Source organism: Pagrus major, chromosome 21 (genome assembly GCF_040436345.1).
Source record: "Pagrus major chromosome 21, Pma_NU_1.0".
In the NCBI taxonomy this organism is placed as follows: domain Eukaryota; kingdom Metazoa; phylum Chordata; class Actinopteri; order Spariformes; family Sparidae; genus Pagrus; species Pagrus major.
In genome coordinates this window covers 19,133,930-19,152,170 of record NC_133235.1, presented here as the reverse complement: position 1 = coordinate 19,152,170, position 18,241 = coordinate 19,133,930, and the positions used below count along the sequence as shown (strand labels likewise).

Sequence of the window (18,241 nt, the reverse complement as noted above, 5' to 3'; positions counted from 1 at the left end):
AAGTGCCCCCTCGGTCTCTCCTTTGCTTGTATGTTCACTGCATTGTGTATTTCCACTTGCCGTCTCATTCCATCATAAATGCTTTTTAAACCACTTGACTGGAAAATTGACTTGGCGTGTCAATTCGGCTGAACAGCCGCGGTCAAACCTTTTTCGTTTGTTTGCGCCTGTCGATGCGTTTATTGTTGATTCTGTTTCTGTCAAATTCTCATGTTTGCTTCTCTTCCAACTGAGAGTGAACGTCTGAATTTATTTCACTGCTATTCAACCAGGTATATCAAATAAGAGCAAGGTCACTGAATAGTCTTAAATTGCCAGGGGGAGATCAATGATGCTTGGTTTGATTTTATCCAGCGAGTAATGCAGCAAGTCACTGTATTGAGTGAAAATGCACAGCTATGATTAATAGCACTTCGCCTGCGTTGGTTTAAGTAAGCGGTCAAAACGATAGCACAGAGCCGTCGTTAAAGTTTAACATCTGATAAATTAAAACACGTTTGTCTTTTATTTCCCTTCAGGTGCCAGAGATGTTCCTGATGTAGAGATATATCACTGGAAATCACCAACCGACAAACTCAGACCTGATGCCATAAGAAGAGGACATCTTGACTGAGGCATCAGCTGTCCATCTACCCTACACTCATGAATGTTTGTTGGCAGCTTCCATCACTCGGATCACGTGCTAATTGGAAGATCTAAGCGTTAGTCCTTGAACTAGTTGGACCAGCATTTGGACACCACATGGCTGCAGCAGCACCTTGACACTGGGATAATGACTCACATATGATCACATGTCTATCAGCAAAGTTTTATCTGAAATCGGGGCCTTATGTCTTAGATTACACTGACCTTATCATCCGTACTTTTTTGCTATATCTTCGGTGAGTACATGAGATCAAGGTTCATTCATCCAGGGATTGAGGCTGATTAAAACATTTTAGTACTTTTGTCATGCAGGGAACTTGTGTAAGCACCAGAAACAAGCTGGCAACTCATTCTTTAGGTGTAGCTGCCTCTCTATCCTCATCAATGACCCCATGACCCCTGCAGAAGTCAGATAGTCCGCTGTCAGCTAACCACATGTCCTTATCAGAGATCTAATAGTAGCTGATATTGCTAACATGGCCGTCAGGATGAGCGCATGCCTGTAGCGGCGTCAGCGTTGTCGTGGGTGGCCGTCGCAGGACGGTCATCTTCCTCGGCCATGACCCGGCTGATGTTGGGCCGGACTCTGGAGCGCATCTGTAAAGGCGTCCTGCTGCTCTGCCTGCTCCACTTCCTCATCATGATGATCCTGTACTTCGATGTCTACTCGCAGCGCTTCGACCTCTTCAGCCGTTTCAACAACGGGCGCAATGGATCCAGGAATAACGTCAGCGGAGCAGCAGGAAACGGACATCATTTTTACTACTACAATCTCTCCAGGCCCAACGCAACGTTAGCCAGCTACGCGGCTACAGGCGAGCAGGTGGTGCCGAGTTTGCAGCCCGAGACCAATCAGACGCCATCCCCCAAACCGCTGCCGCCGTGCCCTGAGAACCCGCCTGGCCTCGGTGAGTAATAATGTCACATTGTCTTTTCCACTTTCACCACCATTTTCAATGCTGTCATAATTACAGTAATTCAAATTGTTGTTTTTGCGTGATGTGTATAAACATTTAAAAGGTTCACATCTATGAGAGTGACAAACTGAAAAAAAGACTGACCTGTGCTCTCATGTTGTGTTTTTTGACGAGGTCTCCTCTCTGGTGCTGAATTCAGTCTGTCCCTGCCATGTAACAAGTGAACGCTAGCTAGGGAGCAGTCTGCAGATATCAGGCTGGTGTCATGTTGAGACAAAAATGGCCTGAGCAGATGTTAGAAGACTTTGCTGCCTGTAAAGTGAATATCAGTGCTGTAGTTGAAGCACTAACATCTACAGCTGTACAAGGCAACATGATTTATATGCTTACGACAGCCTTGCAGGTGTTGTCGGTCTTTTATTGCCCTTGATCAGCAGTCTTTCTCATGAAATCACAAAAAACATCATGTTTCAATCAAGATTTTAGTGTTTTGGCCATATTTCCCAGCTCTGTGTTGACTTTGATAAATGTTTCTGTTCAAACTGAATTCAAATAGAAACAAAGCGTGTTTTCCCTTGTGTCTCATGCTTTGAGTACAATATGTTTGGGCTCTCGGGCCTTTTTAAACAGTTACCCTGCTTCTGTTTGGTGCTGTGAACTCCAATTATAGCTCATTATAATTTATCAGTCACATAACACTTTTTAATCTGCATGAGCGAGCTTGAAATTAGACTTTTATATTTCGATCACTTTCTCTCACGCTTAATCGCCACTTCCAATCACTTATTTGCTAGATTTGTTTGTCCAAGCGCTCGTTCTATTTGTTGTTATGGCTGTATGTACTGCCTGTCCGATAACGGAGGATTTGCACATCATCGATTAGCGTAATTAATCGGGGAGCTGAGACCTGGATTGAAGCTCGGAGGCTGGAGGGTCCGATTTTATATTCAGTAAATAAATGCATCTCCAGTCTTATTCCAATTAGCGGGAGAGCAAGTGTTGCCATAATTTTGTTTTTCCGGGTCAGCCCCCACCATAAAATGGATTTAACGTCAACGATTTACACTGTGGTATTTCAACCGTATAGACTCACAGCGGAGCTATTAGCAAAGATTCATGCAGTCACACACATAACGTCTGCAGAAACACACACCTTAAACTAACACACAAGTTAAAATGACCTAATTGATTAAAAAGCTTTGAGAGAGGCAGGTTGGAGACAACTTGTATGTAAAATGTATGTTTTCCAGTTTTGTAGGTTCCATTTTTCGTAGCGCTATTGTTGGCAGCTATTTATTCAGTGCTTTATGTGTGTGCGACAATCTGTCTTACTATAGATACAAATACCATAATGCTCTTTGTGTGTTGAGAAAAGAAATCCATACATCATCACTGCACTGTAAATGCACCGTGGGATTGTAAAGAGTCTCGGTTTGTTTTTTTCTTTTCTTTTTTTTTTTTTTTAGCTTGGTATGAACTGCCTTCATCAGCGAAAAGCTTTTTAATGAACCAGCAGTGGCATTATACAGTACACACACAACCACACACAACCACACACACACACACTGAACTGTATATACATTTATATTGTATATTATGCCAGTGACACAAACACTTGTCATACATGTCTTGGGGGGAAAAGGTGGAACAATATGTAATGTGATTGAACGGTTCCCCTGTACACAAGGAGCACCTACGCAAACACACACACACGCACGCACACACCTGAGCAGACACATCTCATTATCATCAGTATCCATCCACCCAACAAATCAGAGGTTGATTGAGTCACACTAAGCCTCAGGTTTACTAAATCTATAATTACATAGTGGACACAAACGTTATCTCACACACACACACACACACACACACACACACACACACACACACACACACACACACACACACACACACACACACACACACTACACATCATCCCTCTCCGCTGCTCTCTGTCATGTATACTCACCGATAATGAAGCTCAGGCAGGAGGAAATAACTCCTGCTGTCTTTATTTCACATTAACCAGATTAGCTTCGACCGCTAATCTCTGATCCCTCAGATCGACTCATCCTGATACCACGCAGGCCAAAATAATACCACGCTATATTTATCTTTGAAGGTATTGTCTGAGAATTCGGGTTAACACTCATTTGCCTTTTTGCCGAGAGTTAGATGAGAAAATCAACATCATTTCCCACTGTCCAATGTAACTATGACTGGTAAATATGAAGCTACAGTTAGCTTAGCTAAGCATGAAGGTCACAACTTGTTGTTCTTACACTTCGGCTGTACAGATTAAACAAACAAACTAGACGTAACATGTTACTTAGTGACTTTAAAGAAGTGCTGCCAGCTGGATTTGATTACTTTTAGAACGAGCGATGCTACGGTAGCTGTTTGCCCTGTTTCCAGTCCAAGCTAAGCTAACCAGCAGCTGACTGTTGCTTTATATTTAATGTAAAGACATAAGACAGGTATTGATAGTTTAAAAAAAACAAACATTTTTGACAGGTATTGATATTATTCCCAGTCAGCAATTTCAACTGGAACGTCCTGTGAAGTCCTCCCCAACCCCAACCTCAGAATCCAAGATGGCTGCTCTGTGCAACTGTAGAGTACATTGTTTATTAGCACTTCTGTCTTATTTGGGGCTCATTAAATCAGTCTTGCACACAGTCCTGTCCAAACTCGAACTGTGGACATGTTGTTTTTGTGTTTGTATACACAAAATACCCGTAAAGTGTTATCAACTGGTATTGCTAACAACGGCTAACCTGGCCAGAATTGGTTTGCGACTTGTTGAACTGGAATGTGGTTTTAAAACTTGGGTGTGACGTTATTTCCCAGCTCCAACTTCCGAGATGAATAAGTGGAGCACACACTTACTCTAGGCAATGAAGTGTGCAGGACTGTATTCAAAAATGTCAAACTACTCTTTAAATATTTGTTTACCTTATATTCAGTTTTGGGTTTTTTTTAATGGTAAATTGTTGGTGCATTTTATGCTTTGAATGAAAAATTTCCCATTGGACCGAAGGCCCATTGGTCCACAACCTGTTATTCCTTAAACAAACCCCTATTGCTGGCCAGTTGTTCTGAAAATATCTGATATCTGTTATCACCAATGTATGTACATAACTTTACACTTTTTAGGACAACAAGCTGTTGGACAAATGGGCTTTGGGTCCAATGGGACATTCTTCTTGCTGGATGCATGTGGTTTATGGTTGACATATTAAACCGTGGGCTCCTAGTTAAGTTGACAGTAATCCATAACAAACAGACAGAAATCATGATTCATGATTGATGAATCGTGAAACTCATGATTTTCTTCAGGCTCAGCTCGTAACTTCAAGCTGATTCATCTCTCTTCTCTGTTGTCTTCTTCTCCTGATGTTTATTGAGTAAAAAACAAATAAATTCACGCTCTGTTCAGATTTTATAATTGCTTTTTTGTGATTACAACTTTCACCCTTCGGCTCTTATTACGCCTGCACCGTCTGCAAAGTTTTCTTCATGTGGGTTGTTTCTGTTTTTGTTTGCCTTTCTTGTCTTCTAAGAGAGCTTCCACTGGGTCTTTATCCATTGATATTGTCGACCTACACGCTCATTTCAGGCCTTGCTCGTGAGATTTGGCAATTCAAATAAATCTTATTTTGATCTGATTATATTTCCACGCAATTAACTGAGAAATTGTTGCTCATAGACGGCATATTAGTGCCGTGTGCAGTTGTTGATATAAGATATTTATATTCCCTTTGTCAGATAAGACTTGGCAGCACTTTGCTGTTGAAATGAAAATATGTTTCTTATTTTCTCCCACCTGTTCCATCTGTAAATGAGCTTTGTAAACGTAATCCCTCGCGAGTGCCATTGTGGCAGTCTCAACATTTTTCTCCCATTCTTTTTTTTTTTACTGATTGCTTTTCTCATTTGATAATGAGGTTTGTAACGTGCTTTGAAATTGGGAGTGTGAGATAAAGCTGTCAGGTTGATTTGTCTGAAGCTGAGGTTCGCTGATTCCATTATTTGGCCTGGAATTGGCTGTCACTGACTCTGGATTTGGCATTCATACCAGGCACAGGTGTACTCTTGTAGCTTATCTCTGCCTTTTCTCTGTGATGGAGTGGCTGCCTGGGGGCTGTAATGAGCAGGAAGGCAGAGAAAGACTGAGCGGGTCTGTTTTTCAGTCACAGGTGCAGAGAAAAGAGAGTGTGTGTGTGTGTGAGAGAGAGAGAGATCTAATGGATGGTGGTATGATGGTCGGTATGAAGTGAGACAGACCGAGAGGCGGGATGGAGTGAAGGAAGGAACAGCAGGTGGAGAGGTGTGGGGGTGCTGAGGGAAAAGAGAGAGACCTTGGATAGAGGTATACACATGCACATGCACACACACACACACACACACACACACACACACACACATTTACAGAGAGAGAGAGAGAGAGAGAAACAAACAAACAAGCCCTTGGCTGTCCCAGAACACCAGCTGACAGGTGCTGCCTGTATGAGTGGCGAGCATCCACAGTTTATATCCTGACTGTGTGTTCGTGTGTGTGTGTGCGTGCGTCTGTGTGTGTGTGTCGGTGTTGGTGTGAGGTGGCATGTGGGATATGCAAATCATCTGTTTATCAAAAAACGCAACCTAGGCATTGACAGATATTGCCAAAATCAATGTCGAAAAGTCACGTCTTTTCTCATTAAAGTGGAAAAAATGTGGGAGTAAATTGAAAACTGCAAACATATTAATTCTGTTTTAAACTGTTTTCTACTTTGTCTTGTATAAAGTATGTTTTTTATGCTGCAAATTTGTTTTCTTAATTACTCTGTGGTGACAAACATAATTGCCAGCTCCTCAAATGTGAACATTTGCTGGTTTTCTTTGTCTTCTATGACAAAGGAGTGCATAAATTAGGGTTTTGGACACCTGGTTTGCTAAATCACGCAATGTGAATATGTCAGTCAAACTCTGGGAAATTGTGATGGAGAATTTTTTCTGCTTTTTTCCAACATATAATAGAGAAAGCAATAAATCATTTTTTTATTTACTTATTTGTGGCATTTTTTTGATGAGACAGCTTAGAGAGATAACAGGAAACAGGATTGGATGGAGGGCTGACATGCAGCAAAGGGCCACAGGTGGGATTCGAACCCTTGACCACTGCAGCGAGGACACAGCCTCCGCGTATAGGACGCACAATCCAACTAACAAACAAGTAATCGATTAATTGGGACCAATTGTGAGTTACAGCCTGTTGTTCTGGCAGAAAACAAATATACGAGGTCAGTGAACATTTTACTGATACATAAATCCATATCCATATGTTGCACCTTGCCAGATACTTTATTTATTGACATTTATTGAGTATGTTGATAGAAGAAGCATTCGTTCAGTTTGGTGTTGCATATATACAGTTTGTGTGTACGAGGCAGGATTGACTATTGGACTCAACACAGAAAAGTGAGGAAAGAAAGCCTGTGTTACATTTAGAGTAATTATGTATATATTATGTAATTAATATATATTCAATTCATTCATTGTAATGAATTGTTATGTTGTTATCTGTTTGTTATCAAACAGATAACAACATAACACAGCTAAAAACAGTTACATTCAAGAGAGCAGTAGTTTGTAATCATGGTTTTTAAATGGACCCGTGGGTGCAATGATGTGAAGTTTTAATGTGTGTTGTAACACACAGTGTGTGCAACAATAAAAACTATAAGCAGTTTTTACCAAATGTAGTGTTTGCATGCAGGACTTCGAGCATTAGCCACTTACTTTAACAAGTCAAATAATAACTACAGGACCAATTAATTATAGAAGTGACATGGTGGCATGACATACGTAATGATGTGTATATCAAGTCACTTCCTGCCTTCTCTCTAGTCAAGCTCGAAACGTGTCCAGACTAGTGTCCGGAGTTTACTCACTTTTCTTCATTCAGTGACTCCTCTGTTTTTTCCGCGTGTTATCCCTGAGCTGTTTGAAAAAACCTTTATCAACTGTTGCCTGTGAATTATTTTGATGTGGGAGCAGCCTCAAAATAAAAGCAGGCGTTACATATAGTCTGCGTTCGACGGTAACGAGCTTTAATGTGTTTCGGTGACTTTTCAATGAGCAATTTTCGACTCGTAGCCAGTGTGTGCTACGACATCCGTGTGTGTTTGTGTGTGAGCTCTTCTCGAGCTTGAACACTATTATTTGTTTGTGCTATTAATCACTTCTTCCTACACATGCGACGTGTGGACGCTTGAGCGCACATACACACACATTGAGCTCAGTGGGAGGTGAAAAGCTACTTTCAAGGCCTTGTTTTTAATTGGATTCCCTGCAGGGGTTTCCCCAATCAAATGTAATTAGCAAGAATTAACTGTCTTCCTGCGTTGTACAACAGTACGGATGCTCGGCTCGGAGCAGGATGCACCTGAGCCGTCCTTAACCAGCAGGATGTGAACATGATAACTGAAAAGAGAAAACTTTTCTTTTTTAAAATTATTACAACAACCATACAACCAGACATAGTTCTCAGTGCTTCTCCACATGAATGCATGTGATTTGATTTCCAGCATTATGATCCTGGCATGAGGAACTCCCCTACCCTGCACCTGTACAGCAGGTGCAGGGTAGGGGAGTTCCTCAGCGATGGCCCTCTCTTCCACCGCTGTACCGCACTCTCTGCCACCTCTCTGTCTTTGCGGGATTGAACTTCATATCCCTGCTATCGGCACATCATTGGTACTGGCTGATAAAGGCTGTAAAATTAAATATTGGCGTCTGCCCAAAGTGATCATTTCTGCTGACATGACCGGCCATTAAAATGCTGATTTAAGTACGCGTATGCCGCGCAGATCGTTGACTAAATCGTTTTCTTACTTAGCCCAGTGAACGTGTATATTTTAAAAAAAACATTGTATGTCTGCCAGTAGGCCATCATGAAAAGAGTATGCATTGTAATATGTTAATTCCACTACAGGAGAGACTTGATGTTCTCGAAAATTAGGTGGAATATGTGCCTATATCGGTATCAGCTTCTGAAATCAGCCAAAATGTGTTGGAAAATGTCATCATATTTGATAGTGGCCGAATGTCAATATCGTACATCCCTAAACACGACAATGTTGGAGTTCCTCATTCTGTTGGCAACAGGTAAAGCATAGCAGCCCAAAAACAACAGCTTAAAGTTGTCATTTCAGCACTTGGTTAATTCTAACAAAACTTTGTAGATAAACAAATGTACACGGTATGATAATCAACAATTTTCATACCATGGTATACCTGAAGACGGTATATCGCTGCAACCCCAGACTGGACGGGGGGTTGCTGCTCCCATACATACGCGTACTGCGTACTGCGAAAAAGCAGCAGGTCAGTACTGAGATCCTGCTGCATCGCGGAGCTGCTCATCTATCATGAACCGTGACACCAGTCAGGGTGAGATCCCCAGAGATCTCATCTCAGCTGCTTGTGTCTCATTCATTCAGTCACTGTCTAAAGCGTGTGACACCTGTGAGGGATGGAGCAAAGATTGACCAGCTTTGTTTTAAAGCTAGAAAATAACTTTTAGTTGTATCCAAACTTGCATCACAGTGTTACTGATAGGAAACACTTTGCAGTTATTTTCTCTATGTGTACACTTTTAAGTTACTTTGGCATTTGCGTGGTGGGTTCAGCTTGTTTCCTGTCTGACCAGGAGTGCAACTGGCTTCGTGCAGGGGGTTGGAGGTTGAGGGAGGTGGGTAGCTTCCTCAATAACGGGAAGAACAAACCTTCTGGTAGGTTTTGGCAGTATCAAAGCATTATGGTGCACCGGGGTGTTTAGAAATCCTGACAGTCTGAGTGTAGTGAGAAAATTCATTACATTCTCCACACATGTGTACATTCTTAAAAACAAATGCATTTGTTATTACACACAAGTATACACAGTTTGTTGTCATTTACACATATACATTTACATCGTATTTCATTTTTGGACCAGAGAGGTTTGACCTTGTTTTATTTATAGCCGGAGAGCAATTTGAATGGAGTGACATGTCCCTTGTAACCCTGAACTTTACATGGGTGTCCCCTGAGGGGAAAACCATCATGAGAGCTTGAACCGTTTCACCTCCTCCAGCACCTCCCGGCCGAATGTGAAAATACTGTTAAAACCAGATTGAATCCAGGGAGGCCTTTCCCTCCTCAGACCTTCACCTTCCCAATGCTCAGTGAACAGTGAACTTGTGGCACAGCATGTTTTATGACCTGTCTCCTACATTTTTAATGGAGGGCTTAAATAGGACTGCTTAGGTTTACAACAATGGCCTGTGTTAACTCAGTCAGGGGAGCTCAAGACACATACATTATGTTTGGTTAGACTTCTAAAACTTCAAAATTATAAATCAGATTTTTTTCCCTTAATTTGCAATCAGCAGATTGTTGGGCCATCAGTTATAGTATGAAAAGTAAAAGAAAACAGAAAAGGCTTGTGGCTGCATGGACAACAGATTTGATGCCTTTATGCCGCCATATGTGGTAACAGATCGTCCCTCTATAAACAGTTGGTGGTTTATTTTGAAAAGCTATTTCATCTAAAATTACAAACACAAAACACTGAAAAATGAGCATGAAGATTGATGATATGTGGAACACTGCAGAACGTAGTTTGTATTGATTTCCTCCCTGTAAATTATATTTCCTACAAACAGAGAGAATATCTTTTTCAAGAGGAACGTGAGTTGAATTATATTCATGTGTTTATCTTGGTGCTGTGTTGCCTTTTTAGTGCTGGTGTGTTTTAATTTGATGCTGACTTACTGCAAACAAATCAAGAGGTTTAAACATGAAGTCCTGTGGACTGATCTTGAATGATTCACAGATTGTCTTTGTGCATTAGCAGCATTACATGGTTGAGACTACAGTGACTGGCAGCAGGTTCTGCTGTGTTGTACTGCACCTTATGTGTTAATCAATCTTCTCTGGTGTCACAAAGAGCCCACTAAGAAATAATTGATTATGAACATTATTAGTTGAGACCAGCACTCGTAATTGGTAAAAACAGGACAAACAGCAGCATATTGAATTATGTTCATATTGAACGATTTTGAACCTTACAATCTGCTGCAGTGCAGGAAGTAGTGTGCACTTTATGTATCCAGGCAGAAAGTAAGAAAGAGTGACGAGGAGCTTTTAAAACATCCAAAAAAATCAGTCATGCAGGAGATTGTTAGTGAATTTAAGGTGCAGTATGTAAGAATTGGCAACCTGTCGAGGGTCACTCCAAACAAATAGGGGGCAGGATATCACCAGAGGGATTGCTAACTGCTTCTCGCCAGTACTGTTTTCTGTAGCTGGTTAGCTCAGTTAGCCATGCATCTAGGGACCCTAAGCTGACTCGAGTCTCCACAGACAGGGAGCTTGTAGCAATGGGGTGGTCTTGTTACTACACTGGCAACGTACTGGGCCAAACAGCCTTTGTCTTTGATGTCAGGTTAAAAATAATATTTCGTCACATGCATCTTGCTAATTTTTGGTAATTTTTTTATGTTTATGACATAGATATTACATATTGCACCTTTAACCATAACCAAGGCTGTGTCCAAAATCACTTTCTTCCCACTATGTAGTGGACCATATAGTGAGTTTGCCATTTTTTAGTTCTGTCCGAATATATAGTGAGATTTATTATATACTATATAGTTGACTAAAAGTATACCACTATACATCGTTGAGAGTGGTGTACAACCGATGATCACTACCTTAGCATTATATACCATCATGCATTGTGCTTGAGGGGGAAAAAAATGACCCGTGTGGTGTCAAAAGTGTTTTTCCACTTGACCGATGAGCTCACTATATAAGACTCCCTAGATAGTGAGTAGGGAGAAGTGAATGAGTTGGTGATTTCTGACCAATCCCAAGATCGTTCTCTAACCTTAACCATGCTGTAGTTGCCATCGATTGATATTGTGGAAAGCGAGTATTTGTTAATCAATTAATCAATGCCAGCATTCACATAATATTTAGTTTTACCGTGTATAAAATGTGAATGTGAAAATAAGTTTAAGCTCGAGCAAAATAGCCAAGACTTCATGTTTTTTTCCAGTGTTTCCTCTTTTATTAGGCAAGAAAATAACAGTGCGGTGAGAAAGGAAACAGCCTATTTTCTGCACTGCTTTCAATCAAGCCAATAAACAAGGTCGTTCCCTTCAGAAACACATTGCTATGCACTCCCACGCAGCGAGGAAGCCGCCGATGCCACGGTCATGGCGGCAAAGGGCTCTTGACAACATAATGGCTGCCATAACTTCATTAAAATGTTCCTGTTTCCCTTCCTCAGTGCCATTCACATCTTTCCACAGGACCATTCTGCTGTGTGCGTTAGTTTCCATCCACGTGTGGCAGCATAATTAAATTTTTTCATCAATCTATCTGGTCATTGGGTGTCACTTTCTTTCCATCATTCTTTTTGACCTTCTCTTTCTATGCGAAACATCTATTTATTCACAAGAATCTCCATTCTTCTCATTTAAAAACTGAATACAAAAAAGCACCATTAGCAGTGTCTATGCTTTCATTCAGTGAAATACGATGCTGCGTTACAAAAGGTGAAATGCCATGTCCTCGACTGTCTCTTTCTTTCCTATCCAGGCCGCTGTGTTGTTGCACCACTGTAGCAAAAAACCTTCCCTGCACCTCAGTGATGTGTTGTGGTGTGTTCTGTGTTCAACAACTCTGTGTGGATTCAGGAAATGTGATATTAGGCAAGAAAAGACACCTTCAGGACTGGTTTGAAAGTAGTCACTTGGTGCTTGATTGGACTTGATTGTTTAGCTTGTGTTCAGTGACTTAACTTATGGATTCAGGAATGTGTTTCATTAATGAATCAATTTGAAAGTCATTAAAAGAACAAAATTCCACTACTGGTCATTATAGTAATCATGTGCTGATGACTGAGCATGTGGAGGATGCTGTCTGTTGAATGCATTTGTTATGTTCGAGCATTGTCACATCATTCAAATGATACATGTTCTATTTTGTAAAAGTTTTTGAGGATACTGACAAATGTCCTCCTGCTGATAGGCCATAAAATCGTCGTTGTTCTAGAGGATGCAGTCATATTCGGAGGACTTGTTGGTATGTGCACGTATCATTTTATGTCCATCTTTAATGGATGCCAGCATTAATAAAAAATAGTGTCAAATATTGTAATATTTAATCCTCATGTGTTTATCTATTTAAATGTGTTGAAAAAGATTTCAAATTGAGAAACCCTTTTTTGATATGCGTCCACTTGGCAATTTCGGGTGTCTCGTAGCGCCCAGAATCAGCTGTTGACAGATACACAAACATTTGTAACGTCATCCATCATGGAATCCATAAAATAATCCAGATTACTTGTGTCTGTGGCTGTGTTTCCACAACTGTACCAGATGTTGTTTCTGTGTTTCATGTGTGCAAATTGTTTGTCTTTTGTTTTTGTTCACTGGAAAATGTGTTCACATCTGTTTGTGTGTGTGTGTGTGTGTGTGTGTGTGTGTGTGTGTGTGTGTGTGTGTATGTGTGTGTGTGTGTGTGTGTGTTGTTAGCACTGTATATCTGTCTGTACACTGTCACATTATACTGTACGCTGCATGCGTTTGTAGTTTTGACGGGCTAATAAAACGCCTCCTCTCCTAGGCCCTCGCGGTTCAGAGTGACTATTAAGATGTGTGCGCTCTAACAAGCAAGCTCTCCAAATGATAAATGACAAAACACACACTGCCTCCACACTGCTGTCATCTGGAAAAACACTGTCGTTTCTCTCTCACATGCGCACACACACACTGCTCGCTCTCTCAGTATCTCACTCATGTCTTTCTCACCTGCTTCGGTTTCATTTTCTCTCTCACGCCTTGTGTTTTGTTTTTCTGACACACATCGCCGAATACAGACAATGAGAAAATAAGGAGAGACGAGATTCTGAGGAAACAAAACCAACTCCTGCAGCGCTTCGTGTGTAAAGCGCAGCAACATTTAAAGAAAAAATAAATAAAACAATAAATAGAACGAGATTTTCGCAAAAGCAATAAAAGGAATAGAAAAGGTAATAGTAAGACATTTCCATAGATAGTACCTGCATGGCAGTGCTCAGTGAAGGTAACACGGAGTCTGGCGTTCCCACTACAACATCCAGATAGTCTTATAAATATAGATAAAGCATTTTTTTGTTTTATTTACGAATTATTTTTAAAATAATTTTCTCAAACATGAAAGAATCAAAACAAACTGATCTGTCTTTACTGCATCTGTAAACCTGCGCTGTCAGACTCACAGAGTGAATGCTGATGATGACTGTTTTGCTTGGTTGCTAGGCAGCAGCAGCAGCACATGCAGCATTAGATGAAGGTAGTCAGGTCACCACGAGGATCGGACAGGAAGGGTGAAACGGAGAATGTTTTTAACTCAAGGTGTTGACTAGGGGTGTAAATCACAAGTTTCATCATGGTACAATATCATATTGATTCTTTGGACAATGATGCAATATTTGCTGATATCACAAATTCTACCACGATACGATTTCGATTCGATTTGATACAGGGGCCTGCAATCGATATGAGATGATATCATATGCCCATTTAACACAATCAGTTACATTTATATCAACTCACAAAAAAGCAACTAAAATATGATTTGACAATTTTATTACTGAACTCTTCAGGGGAAATATTATTTTATCAGTGGTTCCAGACTTTTAAATGGAAAACAGTCTATTCTTTTTAATAAACACAAAGCACTGTTTGGAAAGGAGTGGACGGAAACGGTGACATGGAAATTTCAAAATAAAGGCGTATCTTAATGATGGCGCCGATATGAATATATGTGTGTATATATATGTATATATACCCCTAGTGTTGAGTTGACACAGTTAGAGAGGAACAGAGAAAAAGTTGGCCTCCTGTAGTGTAGGTGGTCTACTGGTGTGTATAGGGATGTGGCAAATCAGCAAACATAAATAAAAAAGTTGCATTTTGATAATAAGTCTCTGAGGGGGAGGGCTGGTGGAGCCTTATAATGGGTGCACACGAGAAAAATGAGCACCCTCTATTTTCTACCTTCATCTAAGCGTAGCATCTGTATGTATCCTGTTTAGTGTCTTTGTGCTTTCTAATTGCTTTATTTTTTATTAGCTTTTATTGTGGCTTTCATTTTTTAGTTTTTAGTTTTGTCTCTGAATTTTCTGTGATGTTAATGTGTTCTCTGAAATTATTTGGTATTTTGCACCTCAGGGCCACCTCGAAAACAAAACGCTGCTTCGCAGATTTGCATTTGTTTTCATTAAGACATGACAAAACAGATTGTTTCAAATGGAAAAGGTCTGCCTTCCTTTGAGCCTGTTGAATATCAATTGTTGTTGTGGGGAAGAAGCTGAACTGAACTCTTTAGTGTTGATTTATTGGTTCTACTGTGAGGCCTTTTGTCTGAGTATCTGTTTTCATGAGTCTGTGGCTGTGTGTCCAAGTGTGTATATGTTTGTGTGTAAATATGAAGTTAACGGTGGGTGTCGTGTAAAGACTTAATGGATAATCCTTGAACCGGTCAAAGCACAAAGTTTATCTGATTGGTCATGAAGAGAACAGAATGGGACTTATAGACACTCCCACTTCCCAGCAGCATCCTGTACACCTGTATGCAATCCAACAGGGTTTTTTGTGTGTTTCACAAGTAGCCAGTATCCTGTACACCTCAAGCAACTTGTGTAACTTTAAGCACGTCTGAAAACTTTATGACATATTTATTGATATTTGAGTACTTTTTCAGCGATGAGGGACTGCCAAACTACATAATAAACAACCTGCCAACCACACCTTCAGAGATCTTTCTTGTGTTCAGCAGTTGATTTAACATTGCAATTATTATTAGTGCATGTCAATTTTTTTGGCCATCTAACGGGAAGAAGTATGTCCTGATTCCATATTAAGTAATACTAAGTCTTTCACCATCACAGTTATGAAATTAAGCACATTTTGTCTGTATACTTTGGTTATTCCTAGTCCTGTTGCTTTGTCAGGGAAGTTTTAGTTGCGTTATCCCTTCTTTCTCATTACTGCAAACCATGGATATGTTGAAACTTAACATTTCTTTTATGTTATAACTTTACGTTTCTTTAAGTTCAATCTTCTGATTTATGCTGTGACAATGCTGTGTGTATTGTCTGGTTAGATTTAGGCACAAAAAAACACTTGGTTAGGGTGAGAAAAAGATCAAAATACCTGTTTTGGTCACCACAAACACTGCGGGAAATGTCCTGAGGTCTCATTAAAAATATCATGTGGTATCGCGCTTATACATTTTGCAACCAACCTTGAACAGCGGCCTCCGTGCCTAACTCCACCACCATCCCCTCTGCCTCCTGATATGACATTCAGGTCATAAACATGTAATGTGAATGTGATATGGTATATATGACAGGTAAAAATGCGATTATTAGTGGTCTGCAGAAATGTTAACTACGAACGTTGTTATTCTGGCGACTGGGCTGATTAAAGCATGAACATTTGGTTTGGTTTTGTTAAATATTACAGCAAAGATTTTGTGGATTTTGGTTTTGTGGTACCAAGAAGTGTTTGGATGTGACTGTTAAGAGAAGTCCCCACAGTGTTTCCCATCTCCAAAAAAAGAACAGTGTGACTCGGGGGGGCTGTTTGAGGTCACTCCCGGTTTTCTATCTAGTGCAGCATATTTACTGTCAGCTCTTTTATTTTGTGTCCTAAATATGCTCCACTGTATGACATGCCCTCAAATACTGTCCTCACACGTCTTTAAGAAAACTAATTTGGGGTGTAGTGAATGACTGAACAAGGGAGTGATTTTGGATAGAGCCTCATGTTGGTGTTGCAGGAAAGTTTGGACTGAAAAAAGAAAAGAAAATAATGACTTGTTCACTTGGGTTTCTAGTAAGTTTCACTCTGTGGAAATGTGCAGAATATGTTTGACGGGGGTGAGAAAGGCAGAGAGGAGGAAGACGGAGGAGAGGCGAAAGCTGCAGTACAGTTTGTTTACAGTAATTTAATATGTTGTCACAAACATTGAGCAATCTATTATAGTCATGGCTACGCACACTGCGATTTTCAATATTCTGGCAGCTTTTGATTATTAAACTAAATTAGCTGACCTTTGGCTGTCTTGATTAGTCTACAAAGTTGGTGTTGATTTTTAAGAGGCTTTTTTGAGTTGATGTTGGAGCTGGTTGTTGTTGACTAAATTCATTAGACCACTAATCATGGATGAGACTAATCACTGATACCAGGCGAAGAATCCTCTGGAAGTTATTTGAAAAGGGTAATTAGCTATGTAGCTGTGAAAGTTTTTCTCCTCAGCACTTAAATGTTGAGAGTCACTGCTTGGCTGCAGTAATATTATGAAAGGTAATTTTTTTCCCCTTCAGTGGCGTGAAACTATATCTTATCAATAAATACCATGAAGAAAACATGTAAATATTATGCTTTCTGTCCTCCTACTCTTGTTGTCATGTCTGACAAGGCTTCCCCATATCCATAACAACACTGCTCTGTCAGTCTGAGTGGGTGGTGGGAGAGGATTAGTATATTAGGTTGATTATTAACAGCTGATGATTGTCAGATGATGCAACTTTGTGGTCAGCCAACAGCTGCAACACTCGTCAAACCATGAAATCTCAACAAGCTGTGTGTGTGTGAAGATAGTGTCATTCACTTTTTTTCTCACTTAATTTAAAATAAAGTGTGTTCGTGTTTATTTTGCTAAGGCTCAGGGGATAGCAAAGTCAGACCACTTTGGTCCAGAACGAACAAACAACTGCTGAATTGATGCCATTAAATCACTGTTTTGCCCAAAGGTCATACTTGAGTAAATGTAAACATATCATGTTAAAATATTGCTTTGGTAAAAGAGAAAGTCCCCCATGTAAATAGTACTTGAGTAAAAGTCTTATAGTATCTGATATTAAATGTACTTGAAAAGTGATTTTATAATAACAATAAGGTCTCATTTTTCAGATTGTGTTTTTTCCCCTCCGATTGAAAAAGAAAATGTGTTACTTTGGTTCTGATGGAGCATGCAATCTGCAAAGTGACTAGTAACTAAAGTTATAAAGTAAATGTAATGAAGTTAAAGTACAGTTTTTGCCTCCAAAATGTAGTGGATTAGAATTATAAAGTACTTCAGAATCGTACCTAAAGGGTAACTCACTAATCTTACACATTAAAACCATTAAAACCTGCCATCCACATGAGTACAATGCCAGTTTCACGGCAATCCATCTAATAGTTGTTGAGGCATATCAATAAAAAACAGAAATATAAACCTCAAACAGGAAAGTGTCTGAGTTGCACTGTGGGTAATGTAGGCAACTGGTTTTGAAAAGGAAGAAGAATGTGTGAAATAAAAAAAAAGTTGATGTCTGTATCAATTTTGATCATTAGTCATTAATAGTGTCACAAGGATTCAGTGTTAGACCTGACAATAACATTACCCACAGTGCCACAGAGTGACATCACTGGAGGCAATTTATCAGATTAGAGCAGCTTCCTCTGGAGCCACAAAAGGTTTATTACTACTTTTTCACATATGCAGGAGTGATCTCATTGACTTGTAGTCTCATGTAAATTGTTACAATTTAAGTGCAGTATTTGAATAAATTTGTACTTTTTGTACATTTTGTTCAGACATTCATGATC

The 18,241-nt window shown here is 40.0% G+C and overlaps 1 protein-coding gene across 1 annotated transcript in view; it reads left to right on the top strand.

The window, feature by feature from the left end:
- The first annotated feature begins 1,090 nt into the window (after positions 1-1,090).
- b4galt2 (UDP-Gal:betaGlcNAc beta 1,4- galactosyltransferase, polypeptide 2) overlaps positions 1,091-18,241 on the top strand; it is a 149,200-nt gene continuing 132,049 nt past the window's right edge. The window contains exon 1 of the mRNA XM_073491600.1: positions 1,091-1,553. Within this exon, the coding sequence (XP_073347701.1) occupies positions 1,142-1,553 (412 nt within the window). The 5' untranslated portion in view covers positions 1,091-1,141. The remainder of the gene's footprint in view (positions 1,554-18,241) is intronic.